The 12,460-nt window shown below is 43.3% G+C and overlaps 1 protein-coding gene across 2 annotated transcripts in view; it reads left to right on the plus strand.

Moving 5' to 3' along the window:
• LOC147725134 (phospholipase A2 inhibitor and Ly6/PLAUR domain-containing protein-like) overlaps positions 1–12,179 on the plus strand; it is a 29,212-nt gene extending 17,033 nt beyond the window's left edge. For both annotated transcript variants that reach the window (XM_086967114.1, XM_086967115.1), the window contains 2 exons: positions 4,481–4,630; positions 12,049–12,179. In XM_086967114.1, coding sequence (XP_086823240.1) covers positions 4,481–4,630; positions 12,049–12,179 — 281 coding nt within the window. The remainder of the gene's footprint in view (positions 1–4,480; positions 4,631–12,048) is intronic.
• Positions 12,180–12,460: the final 281 nt, after the last annotated feature.

A 12,460-nucleotide genomic window follows, 5' to 3' on the forward strand; every position in this document is an offset into this window, starting at 1 on the left:
CAGCTTTGGGCTGAGGATGACATGATCCTATCAGATCTCCAGTACAGATTTAGGGAAGGTTTTGGCACCATTGAGCAAGTTTTAAACCTGACTTTACTTACGGGCAAATATGTAAATGCTAAAGGCGGGAGACTGCATATGGCCTAAGTAGATCTGACATCAGCTTTCGACTGCGTAGGCCATTCGAAGCTCTGGGACATTTTAACAGCTATAGGTGTCGATCCCCCATTAGTAAATTTTCTTCGGGAAATATACTCCAATGCCACGGCCAGAGTGAGATTCGGAGCGGGAGGAGAGGAGAGTTGACAGCCCCATTTAGGGTTGAGCGGGGAGTCAGACAGGGTTGTGTCCTGGACCCCTTCCTTTTCATTCTCTACACTAATGGCCTAGAAGAAGCCATGTTGGAGGGGTGCCAGGACCTACCTCAAATTCAAAATCGTCCGGTCCCCGCTCTCCTCTATGCGGACGACGCAGTGATTATCGCCCACACTCCCCTGGAAGTCCAACGCTCACTAAATAGATATAACTCATTCATGTCTAACTTAGATTTAAAAATTAACATTAAAAAAACCCTTCACCGTGAATTCCGGGCCAAAGCAAAGAAAAGGGAGAGACACTTATATAAATAATTCCAGGGTGGAGAATACAACTACTTATCCCTATCTTGGAGTTTTAATAGACGAGAAAGGCTCATGGAAAAAGCTATAAAGGCCAGAAAATTGCTGTTTTTAAAGTCAACCGTGGCTTTAGTAAACTTCTCTCAGAGACTAGGAAAAAGACCTCCGGTCGAGATAATCCGTATTTATCAGGCAAAGTGCATTAGCACTGCTATTTATGGAGCAGGGGTATGGGGCTACATACAGGCGGAATCCCTCCAAAAAGTGGAGAACAATTTTTTGAGGTTCCTCCTCGCCGTTCCCCAGGGTACTTCAACCTTCTGTTGCCCTTTAGAATTAGGTTTGCCTTACATTACAGATACCATAAAGATGCAGCCAATCCTGTTATGGCATAGCCTCTGGTCATCAAGTAAGTTAGTTTTCACTCAAAGTCTCCTAAAGGACTGCCTTTTACTCGAAAACTCTGCTAAGATCGGTTGGCTCCGATATGTTAAGCAGTTTTTATATGACCTGGGCTTAAAGAAATATTATCATAACCCTCACTAATAGCAGAGCTCTCAAGGAAAATGTTAAAAACACAGTGCTTATGCCATCTAGCGGACTTTCGTCTGGCCTCTGAAGCACAGCACTCTTTGCTGAAACAATCCTCCTTGGTTATTCAGCCTTACCTAACTTGGAAATTAAGCAGCTATGACAGATTTTTGTTGACCCGGTTTAGGTTCAACACTTTCCATCAACTAGTCACATTTCCAACTGTAAATGACTGATCAAAGCTGCTATCCCTTTGTCCCTGCGACGGTGTCTCGCCCCAATCTCTTATACATATGACCCTTTTTTGTAAATTTTATATTGAACCTAGAAGGCGATGGTTAGCTCCAATCTTAAAAAGCCTAGGCTTACGCCAATGCCGTCCTGCTTTCATGTTTCTCCAAATTTTGGATTCTGATTTCTTAGCTCTAAATGTTGCCAAGTTTTTAAAATGTTGTATTCGTCATAGAAGTAACCATTCACCGAAGACTGATGCACTTTAATCTTGTTGCTGTATATTCTTTTAATATGAACTTTGAAATTTAAGCTATGTTGGTAATCTACTGTGTTTTAATTATTTATGTAACATTTGTGGAAAATGTATTTATATGACATGTCTATACTTTTATGGTTTTCTACTAATTGAAACCGAATAAAGTAAACATTGATTGATTGAGTGAGGGTGTGTTCGGAAGGATGCAGCATAGGGGAGCAGTGGGGTTTATGTGAATGTGGTCGGGTGTTTGGTATTTCCAGTGTGTGTTGTGTGTAGTGTATGCAGACGTTGTCAGAGTGTGCAAGAGACACAGGAGAAAGACCCTATGGTGTTTTCTAGTGAGCCTTGGCCATAACTCAGGGACAAGCAGCTGGGCTGAGGTGCTTTGAATGAGTGGATGACAGCGACAGGCATTCTTGAGACAAGTGCTGTGACTAGGACCTTGAGATGCCTCACAGAAGGGACTCTTGAGACAAGTGCCTCAACAAGGTCCTTGGGATGCCTTCTGCCAGGGACGCTTGAAACAAGTGCCCGGACAAGGTCTTTGGGATGCCTTATGGCAGGGACACTTGTGACAAGGGCCCGGACAAGGTCCTTGGGGTGCCTACCGCTTGGACTCTTGAGATAAGTGTCTGGACAAGGTTCTTGGGATGCCTCACGGCTCGGATTCTTGAGAAAAGTGCCTGAACAAGATCCTTGGGATGCATTTCGGCAGGGACTCTTGAGAGAGGCGCCCGGACAAGGCCCTTGGTATGCCTCACGGCTATGACTCTTGAGACAAGTGCCCAGTCTTGGGAAGCCTCACAGTTGGGACTCTTGAGAAAAGTGCCTGGACAAGGTCCTTGGACTGCCTTACAGCTGGGAATCTTGGGACAAGTGTCCGGACAAGGTCCTTGGGATGCCTCACTGTTGGGACTCTTGAGAAAAGTATCCAGACAAGGTCCTTCTGGATGTCTTACCACATAGAGTCTTGAGATACATGCCCCGACAACATTGTTGGTATGCCTCCAGGAAGGGCCTTTTTTTTAACGCGCCCAGATGAGACCTTGGGATGCGTCATGGCAGGGATACTTGAGGGCACACAAAAGGGTAAGAAATGGTCACCGCTAGGTGGACACAGCACTTGTCGCCTAGGCATGGCCACGGGGACAAAAACACCACACATTTGGTAGCAAGTTGAAGCCCCGAAGCCACAACCTGATGGACTAAGTGACAGAAGTAGAGCTGTCACAGCAATTGAAAGCGATTTATGACAACATTGAAGGGACATTATGACTGTAAGGTTGATGCATTGCAGTATTAGGTAAGTTATGGTTATTAATATGGAATAAAGTATAGGATGTATACTGTATAACCTGTTATGAGGTGACTTGTGTTGTAATCTAAAATAAGCCAGAAATGAAGCATGTTGATGACCAATACCATCATGACAAGTGTGTACCAACTAATCATGTGAATAAACTGTGGAAGTTCTAATGGAAGAAAGGTCTTTGTCTCCAGAATTGATGGGAAAGAAGGAATGGCCGGAAGGCCCATGAGATGCTCGCACAGCTGGTGGGGGGAGGGTGTGTTAGTGGAAAGAAGGCGCCAGACAGCAGCATCAAAAGGTGGCAAAGAGAGACTTTGAAAAGCACTGCAGAAGTGAAAAAGATAGATAAAGCTTAGAGCAAGTACACAGCAAATGGTGATTGTGGTGAGAAACTGTTAAAGAGTCTAGAAAATAAGGAAAAATCGGGGTTCAAAGGGCACGGAGAGTGGTGAAACAATAGGGAGCAAGGGAGTGAGAGGGAGGATGAAGTAGAATGTGAGAAAGAAAAGGAGGATAAGCTGGGGGGCCTTGAACAACACTGGAACTGGGCACAAAAGGGAGTTGGCCCCAAGGGCCCAGGTGCAAGCCAGGCGGGGGTCAAGTGTCATTGGCTTCATGGCTGGTTCCCTTGAGGTTGCAAGAAAGTAGAAATGAGGGGAGGCTTAGAACATTGTGGAAACCACCCCTGGGGTGGAAGGAAGACACAGAGAAGAGCAAGAGGGCAGAATGAAGGGAATGTGTAAGAGGATACAGATGGTAAAACAAATTTAAAGGAACGTCAAAGAAAATGGTACATTAGATGGGCAAGTCTTCATTGGCCTGATTCACAAAGGTAAATTACATTTTAAGTAACTGTACAACTTTTGGTTGTCACACAATCTGAGTGGAAGTTACTAATGAAAATAAAAAAAATTCAACATTTGTAAGTGCAGCACCACACAGGGACAACCACTGCTACTGAAACACCCTCCATTAGCACATAATGGAGGTAGGAGATTAAGATAAAACCCAGTAGAAAATAATATTAATTCAATTATTGAATGTTCAATAGTTCAAATTGCAAATAAATATACATTAAGTTTATTGTTACCTCAATTTCTAAGTTACAACTTAGTATATTAAATCTTCCTATATTTACGTTTTTATATTTACTATTTGTACATATTTTTAGAATCAATTTATATTTTGATTTAGTAGCATAAAATGCAAGAGGCCATAGCATATTTTTGCATCATTGATATGTGTGTGTATTTTTGCCCTTCCTACTCACATACATGAAACATACAATCAAGCCAGTGAGCTACTCAAACCACACACATTTCTACAGCACTCGCTGATAACATATCATTTTTATAGACAAACATACAGTTGAGAAATCTGGGACTCAAGAGACAAATCTAACATTTCTGTATGTGCATTCAAAGTGGGTTGTCTAAAGCTATTATTGTGAGAATATGGTGATTGAGACATGACACCACCATTTTTATGAACAGAAGTATGCTTCTCTATTCCTGTACTTGGTTGTTTCAGTGCCTCCTTCAGACAACACACCCAACGGATACATATGTGAAGATTGTTTCAATGACCAGTCCACAGACCCTTGCACAGCAACTGGAGTGGTTCAGTGCACCGGGAAGCAGAACGCCTGCGCCGGCATCTTTGGAAAGGCCTCCAGGCCTGGTGAGATTTGTTAATTCTTGCACTTAAGAGTTATATATCCTGCAGCACTACTCTTCATGATTTCCAACTATTTCTTTAGATTTTATATCAAGGCTAATTATTTGCAACTCATAGAAACTCACTGAATGTCTTCAGCAAGCATCATCATTCTACAAAGCATACATCATGTAGATATACATTATGTTTTTTTCCATTATGTTTATAACTGGTACCTGATCAGACGGTCTTCAAATGGTGCCAATATTCTTTCAAAAAGTGTCGGTTTTTGTGAACCGCAGTGTTTGTGAAATGAAGTCTAAGGCTCCCGGGATGTGTGTGTCTTGATAGATCCATCCTACCCCTTGATAGATGTTGCTGCACTTCAACAGGTCCATCAGACTCCTTTATCAGCTTGGCCTTCTCTGCATTGGTTGGCGCTTGTCAATGTCTCCAAGTAAAGACTATGTGCATAGTGGATAAAGCATTTAAAAAGACATGGATAACCCATGCTTAGAATAAAATGTAATCTATATATAACAGCGGTCAGCTTTGTTCCTCTAACATTTGTCCTGCAGGTCTTAATCTAAGTGAAACCAACAATTGACCCCAGTACAGAGATCTGGGCCTAAATCCATTGTTTTTTTGCACTCCACACCATCCCAGTTCAGACATGGCCCTATGCAAATCAGCCTTGGCCCTGTGCCTCATGGGAACAGTCCAGCCCGAACTGCGGTCCATCATCTTGTGTGTTTTGCTATTCACCCTATGTGGGAAGGGTATGCCCAGACGTGGGTCCCTTGCTCACTAGGCCACTGGAGTCAAGCTATTCTGGCTGAAGATGGCTGATAGCCAGAAACCGGTCCTAGGATGCTTGATTCCGGTCCAAGAAAGACATGGCTTGGCAGTTCGGGCTGGACTGTTCCCATGAGGCACAGGGTCAAGACTGATTTGCATATGGCAATGTCTGAACTGGGGTGGCTTGGTGTGCAAAATAACGATGGATTAAACCCAGATCTATGACTGGGGGTGAATGTTTTGCCAATGTGCAACATTCCGTCCATCATCTTGTGTGTTTTGCTATTCACCCTATGTGGGAAAGGTATGCCCAGACGTGGGTCCCTTGCTCACTAGGCCACTGGAGTCAAGCTATCCTGGCTGAAGACGGCTGATAGCCAGAAACCGGTCCTAGGATGCTTGATTCCGGTCCAAGAAAGACATGGCTTGGCAGTTCGGGCAGGACTGTTCCCATGAGGCACAGGGTCAAGACTGATTTGCATATGGCCATGTCTGAACTGGGGTGGCTTGGTGAGCAAAATAACGATGGATTAAACCCAGATCTGTGACTGGGGGTGAATGTTTTGCCATTGTGCAACATTCCGTCCATCATCTTGTGTGTTTTGCTTAATCTAAGTAAGTCACCTGCTGTACTGGGAGAGCTCAGTTCTCACTGCCAGAAGGCTACCTATTGTAACATTCATGTGTAATATCCATGTGAGAAGTTGGCCTGGTATATGCTGTCCACTAATTAAAGTGGGCACCTTGCACCAGTCCAAATGACCTTTATTGATGATTAGGTTAAAGACAACCTTAATTGAAAGCTATCCTAGTGATAGCTATGGAGAGCAGCATTCAGGGTAAGTCTTGAAGGAATGTAAAGCAGCTTGTTTTACCAGATCATAACTTCCTCAATGACCAAATAAAAGGAGAACCACATAAGTATTATTATAAAAATATGTATTTATTACTAAACACTCTCTTTATGAGATTAGAGCACAAGATACACAATATTAAATCACTAGAACAACAGTAAATAGCACAATACACACTGGGCTCCAGGGGGAGACCAAACCATATACTAAGAAAGTGGTATAACAACCACGACTTGACTAGACACAGTGACTAGATCACGTAGAATCACTGCAATCCAAGGAACCACCCAAGGTATTGTCACAGGGGACCCACGGAGGACGTGTGCAGTGTGAGAATACAGGCGCGAGCTCAGTACAACTCTCTGAGAGATTAAGGAAACTTAGGAGAGGACTTTAAGCAAACCCTTTCAAACTTAGAAGATTCTAAGGCCAGAACCCTTGAGAGTACTTGAGTACCCGTGTTACCTCAACCAGGGAAGTGGGGTGCAAGGGTATCAAGTGGTGTTGGGAATCTTCGTTGTTTTCAATGGCGTGATGCTGAAAAGTGCTGCTCTCATGAAGAGGAAAAGTGTCTGGTGTGATCCAAGCCTGAATTGGAGCTTAGAAGAACCTGAAAGCAGAGGGGACAGAGTAAGGGTCACTTCAGGGTGACCAGGGACTCGGTAGACGAATGCCCACCAATGTCGGGTGCATCAGGTGAGAAGAGGTGAAGCTTGACACTGCAGCCACGGGGACCAGGAGATGTCAAGGATGACCAAAATCAACAGGTGAGCTGTCCCATGAAGGATGTCGAGTGCTGGGGGTCATTGTCCGGATTGAACACCAACAAGCCGTGGCAACTGCAACCCACGCGGTCAGAGGAATGATGCTTCGGTGAGGACCAGCAATGTCCTGGGGACTCTCCAAGCAATGGAGAGTCAGGGCACATCTGGAGCAACCAGGAAAGCCCACTGCAAGTCAAAGTTACCTTCACAGGGACCTACAGGCCAACAGACCATGAATCGCAAAAGGACCTTGAGAGGAATCACAAAATACCAACCCACGGAACACTCGTGGAGTGTAAAAAAAACAACAATGCCCCTGCGCTAAACACATGCAGTAATAGATTGGTATCAATGTAAGTATTGGTAGGACAAAAGTGGAAGTAATATAGGACAAATCTAAACAGTTCGTGGTTCTCCGAGAATAGGTATTGAGAAGCGAAAACACATCGATGGATAAACAGTCTGTTCTTAGTGTAGTCACTTCTGTTTATTGTTCCAGATTAACAGCCAACACGTGTTTCATCGCAGGGAACATACTGCGAATCTTCAGGGCTGGATAAAAACATAAGATACATTTTTTGGGAACATGTTTGTTTTCGATGATATATTGTCGTGACTTCCTTGTGTCAACCATAGGTGACAAAGGCATGCTATTTGTGTGACTTTGTGGTATCGTGAAGAAAAAGAACACTAGTAAGGTGACATATGTGAGAAAGCAAAGGGTAGTACGACTCTAATAGGACGGAAAAGACAACACTGGCCGAATCATGGATGGAGTGGCGAAGTGAATAAGTGCTATGTTATTTATATCACGGCATCCCAGGTGACTTGTGATAATAGTACTTCCAACAAAAACGAAGAATGGCGTCGTGGAGTGTAGGCTGGTAATCTTCAGTGGAAACACTGCTCGGGGTCAGGACTACAAATAGCCCAAAACACAGCCTCAGGGATTTCCGAAAAGCATATGCTGCTGCAAATAGACACCATGTCCAGGGGTTTGGGTTGCACAGTCCCCACGAGGGCTGCGGGTGTCAGGTTTGCTGAGAGTACCTTTCGACCTTGGGGACACTTGGAAACCCACCTCCTGTGTTGCAGAAATCTTCAGCGTCCTCAGGAGTTTCAGTGATGCAAACTGGTCAGATGCATCTTTGGTGCCTGTTTAGCAAGGGAGTAACTCCTTTACTCAAAGGGAGATTCTTCATTCATCCAGCATAGTGTAGCTAGTTAAAGGTACTTGGTTGCTATAGCCCAGTTTTGTCCTCGTAAATCTAAAAGTCCTGTAGTCAGAGGTTCCTACTTTAAACCCAAGGAAGGGGTGGGACAAACTCTGGGGACCCACCTATGGGAGGGTCAGGACAGAGGGGTAGCTACACCCATGTCCTTTTCCAGTTTCATGCTAGAGCAAGAGCAAATGGCTCCTGTCACCGGTTGGAGCTAGACTACGCACAGGGACACCAAATGTGCCCCAAGTGCAGACATCAAAGCACCCTCAGAGTGCACCCACCCAGCCCCAGTACACTTAAGCCTGTCTGACAGGAAGCCTATTGTGATGCAGGGTCGAGAAAGCTGGTACCGGGTGTACCGGTGTAGTCATATTTCTCACTCTAGGAGGGTGAAGTCATACCTCTCACACCAGTTACTGGTGTGGAGGTATGATTCCAAGGTGTTTGACACCAAACACAACATGTTTCCATGCAGCCGTTTTAAAGTTAGCATTTACCACAAGGTTATAATGCACTTAGGAGTATATGGTTGGCTGCATCACAGAACAACCCTGGAGAATAGATTCAGAAGGCTGCAGAAGGCTCTGCTCATGCATGGGCACCCTCTCACATAAAACCCAGTACCCTGCCTTCAGAATTGATAAGGCCTGCCATAGGGGTGACTGATAGGTTTACATATGCAGTGATATAAGGTATATATAGTGAACCTATATCTAAGTAAGGGGTGCATGCACCAGCTTACACAGGTTGCAGTAGCAGATCTGTGATGTCAGTTTGAGGGGTCTCTCAGGGTGGCACAATACATGCTGCAGCCCCTGGGAGGCCTCTGTAGTACCTATGCCCTAGGGTCATAGTATACCATATACTAGGGACTTATAAGGGTACCACATAATCTAATATGAAGTGTACCTAAAGTACATGCAATCAATTTAGAGGAGAAAGCAGAAAGGCTGGGGTCCTGGATAGCAGGATCCCAGCCAGACTATGTCGAAAACAGTGAAACATCAGCAAAAAGTGGGGGTAACTATAAGAAGCAGATCCTTCTCTCCTACAATCCAAATTACATTCCATTATGTGTTATAACATACCATGACATGGCTGAATGATGCAGTTCAATGAGTTATGAGATGCACACAATGACTTCTTACTGATAATTAAACCAGGGATTTGAAAATGCATTTGATGTGATTAATCAAATTCAGTAAAAACACAGTCAAGTGAGATCATTTCAAATCAAATCAAAGATTGTAAATCATTTTGGCAAGGTGCCTGTTCAGGACACATATTGTGTTAACTTCTCAGGACCAGGAGAAAAAAAGTGTGTCCAATCCTACCAATGCTTGGACAGAAACATTGTGGTCTATGTGAGCAAATCGAGCAGGGCTTTGTCCGCACTTTGCTATCCAAGGAAGCATAGGGCCGATGGGGTGAATATTCACAACTAGTGCTTCCATTTGAGACCCAAATGGCAGGTGTGCTTTGTTAACATGGAGATGGTGGGTAGAAGGGTTGTTCCTCTTCTTGACGATAGCTGGCAAACCTTCAAATGAAATAAAGCTGATGATAAATGTCACAACTTCAGATCATCTAAATCAGTAAAATCATGCATGTGAATAATTAAACTGGAGTGAAACAAACACATTTTTATGATTTCATAAGTACTGGTCCAACATCTGAGTGTATCCTTCCAAGGAGAGTGTCTACTGGATTTTAAAATATTACTATCATGGTTGTCATAAGTATAGCTAGTAAAAAATTTGAGCACATTTTAAAAAGGTAGAAACCCATTTGTAAAATTTCCATAAATGAGTTATCTCTCCACATCTGAATTTAAGAGCATATTATATTGTTTCACAAGTATTGATTTTTTTTGTTTACATTTGTTTATTGGGTTTTTGCATTCATTCATCACAGCATTGGAATACAGCGCATTAAAGCAACATGTGAATAAACATTCATCAGGCAATTTAAGTACACGTCTCTACCAGCTTATAGTTCGTTGTATGACGATTTCATGACTATTCAGTCCATGCCTATGTAAATGATGCTGCCTCACCACGATAGTACTGTATAGCCTATAGCAGAGAACCGTTTGGGGTAGGCTACACGTTTCCCTCAGCTTGTCAGCGACCCTGTGTCATGATCGGGTGTGGTGTGTCGCTCTGGGCGCACATATCTGGATCACTGTGTGTGAGTGTTCCCAGTCAAGTGCAATCGTACCTATATGCGTTCCCAATAACTCACTGGCTGGGTCTTCCGCCAGTCTAACTTGCAAACTTTTCCAACTGTTGGAATTAACTATAGGAAAAGGAGGGGGGAGTTGTCCACTAAAGTTTAATGGGAGCATTCTAAGTTATGGCATTCGTCCTTTGGCGGAATGTGGAGGTGCGTTAGTATACGTTCGGAGTAGGGTCGGGGATTGAAGCCTACGTGGTATTCCCTCTTATTGTCTGTGGATGGATTCTCTGTATGTCTGTGCGTCTTATACTCAGGGGTTACTCTGGTATTGATATAAGAAAAATTAATGGCTAATTCCGCTGATTGAAAAAATAAGTCTACACAGCCCTACTCATAATGTATTCATCATCCAGTGCCATGATCTGCAGAACTGAAGGTGACTGAAAAAGGTAAATACAATAAGTTTAGCTGCCAAATACTGTTTACAACCAAGAGAGGGCATCACATCTATACCAAATGTAGAACTAGAACACAAATCCTCAGCATGTACAGAGATCCATTACTGTGTTTGATATGCTTTATATTTTACACAAACTCCAAAATGCCAGTTGATGCACAACCCAATAACAACAAGATCTAAGCACAATAAATCCACAAGATTCGTTTTCAGATTACTTTTGGTTGTCCTGCCTGTTGGGGGAAGAGATGATAGGATGCATACGTAAATGCCAAACAATACCATCCCCTCATTCTCTGCAATTCTTACCTTTGTGCTGTGACTACATACCCATCATACAGGTCATCCCAAGGGAGCCCTTCATAATACCCTCTGAAATAATGAGAAGATATGGAAGTTAGTGAGTGACAAGTGAGTAGAAAGGTGATAATCCAACATGACAACATTTATCACTCTGTCTCCAATACCCACATTGTAAATGCTCAGTAATTCACTGCTGGTGTCAGACCCAGCCATGACACACCCGGCATCTTGGCATGTGTTCACGTCTCAGCTATTTGAGAGAACTCACACTCATTAACACACCACTCAGGTACAGAGGTATTTTAAGTTGTATGCTGGAATTAAGTCCACCATAAGAGTTTGCACAAAGAGATAATAAATACAAATAAAACATACTTTCTGCCATGAAGGTGGTACACCTCATGGCTGCATTTTAATTAATAACAGCTGAGTAGTCTTGGTTTTCAGTTGAAATGTGCGAAGTATCCAACATTATTTGCAAAAGAAAAAGTAAAAAAGGAGTCCAATAACTGTATAACATAACATGATTTCTCACATTATCTCTATCAAATAATATGATGATCATTGCGAGCAATAAAAAGCTGAGACTATAACGTACAAGTCAGGTCGACAGTGTCCTTGTCCCATGCAGAGCTCCTAATTCCCACCATGAGGACATTTATGGACCGTCTGTAACACTTATAATTCAACAATAAATCCCAGACCCTTGAACCTGGGTCAGGTGGGCTCCAACAATTACTGTTGTGGGTCAGCTGCCAATCTGAGCCCCTGGGCACTGGGATGGAAGTGATTTTCTTCCTAAATGCAGAAAACATTGATCTTACAGCAATGTTGACAACTGATTATTGTTTGCTTTTTTCAATAGGTGTAGCTGGGAGATCATATAGTGTGAAAGGATGCTCTACTCAAGATTTCTGCAAACTTGGAATTTTTAACCTGGCAGGAACGCAAGCCTACGATTATGGTTTAAAGTGTGCCCCTGGCCTGAAAGTTTGAAACCTTCGTTCATACCCCATATGCACTCCTTCTCCAGCTTAGTATTTGTTGGTAGACACATTCTTAAAGCTCAAAAAGTAAGTGGAAGGAAGTGTCTGGTCTTGTAAAAAGGAAGCATTTGAACTCATGTCAGCCTCTCTGAAACACAGTGTACAAGTGGCCCATGTGCTCAGTACAATCCAGGCCCACATGCTGTTTAACCGCTGGCTTCTCTATTCAGCCATCTTAAGCACCTGGGCATGTTGGAGTGTTACATTAGATTCATGCATTGAGTGGTCCAA

The sequence above is a fragment of the Lissotriton vulgaris genome, chromosome 4_1 (genome assembly GCF_964263255.1).
Source record: "Lissotriton vulgaris chromosome 4_1, aLisVul1.2, whole genome shotgun sequence".
In the NCBI taxonomy this organism is placed as follows: domain Eukaryota; kingdom Metazoa; phylum Chordata; class Amphibia; order Caudata; family Salamandridae; genus Lissotriton; species Lissotriton vulgaris.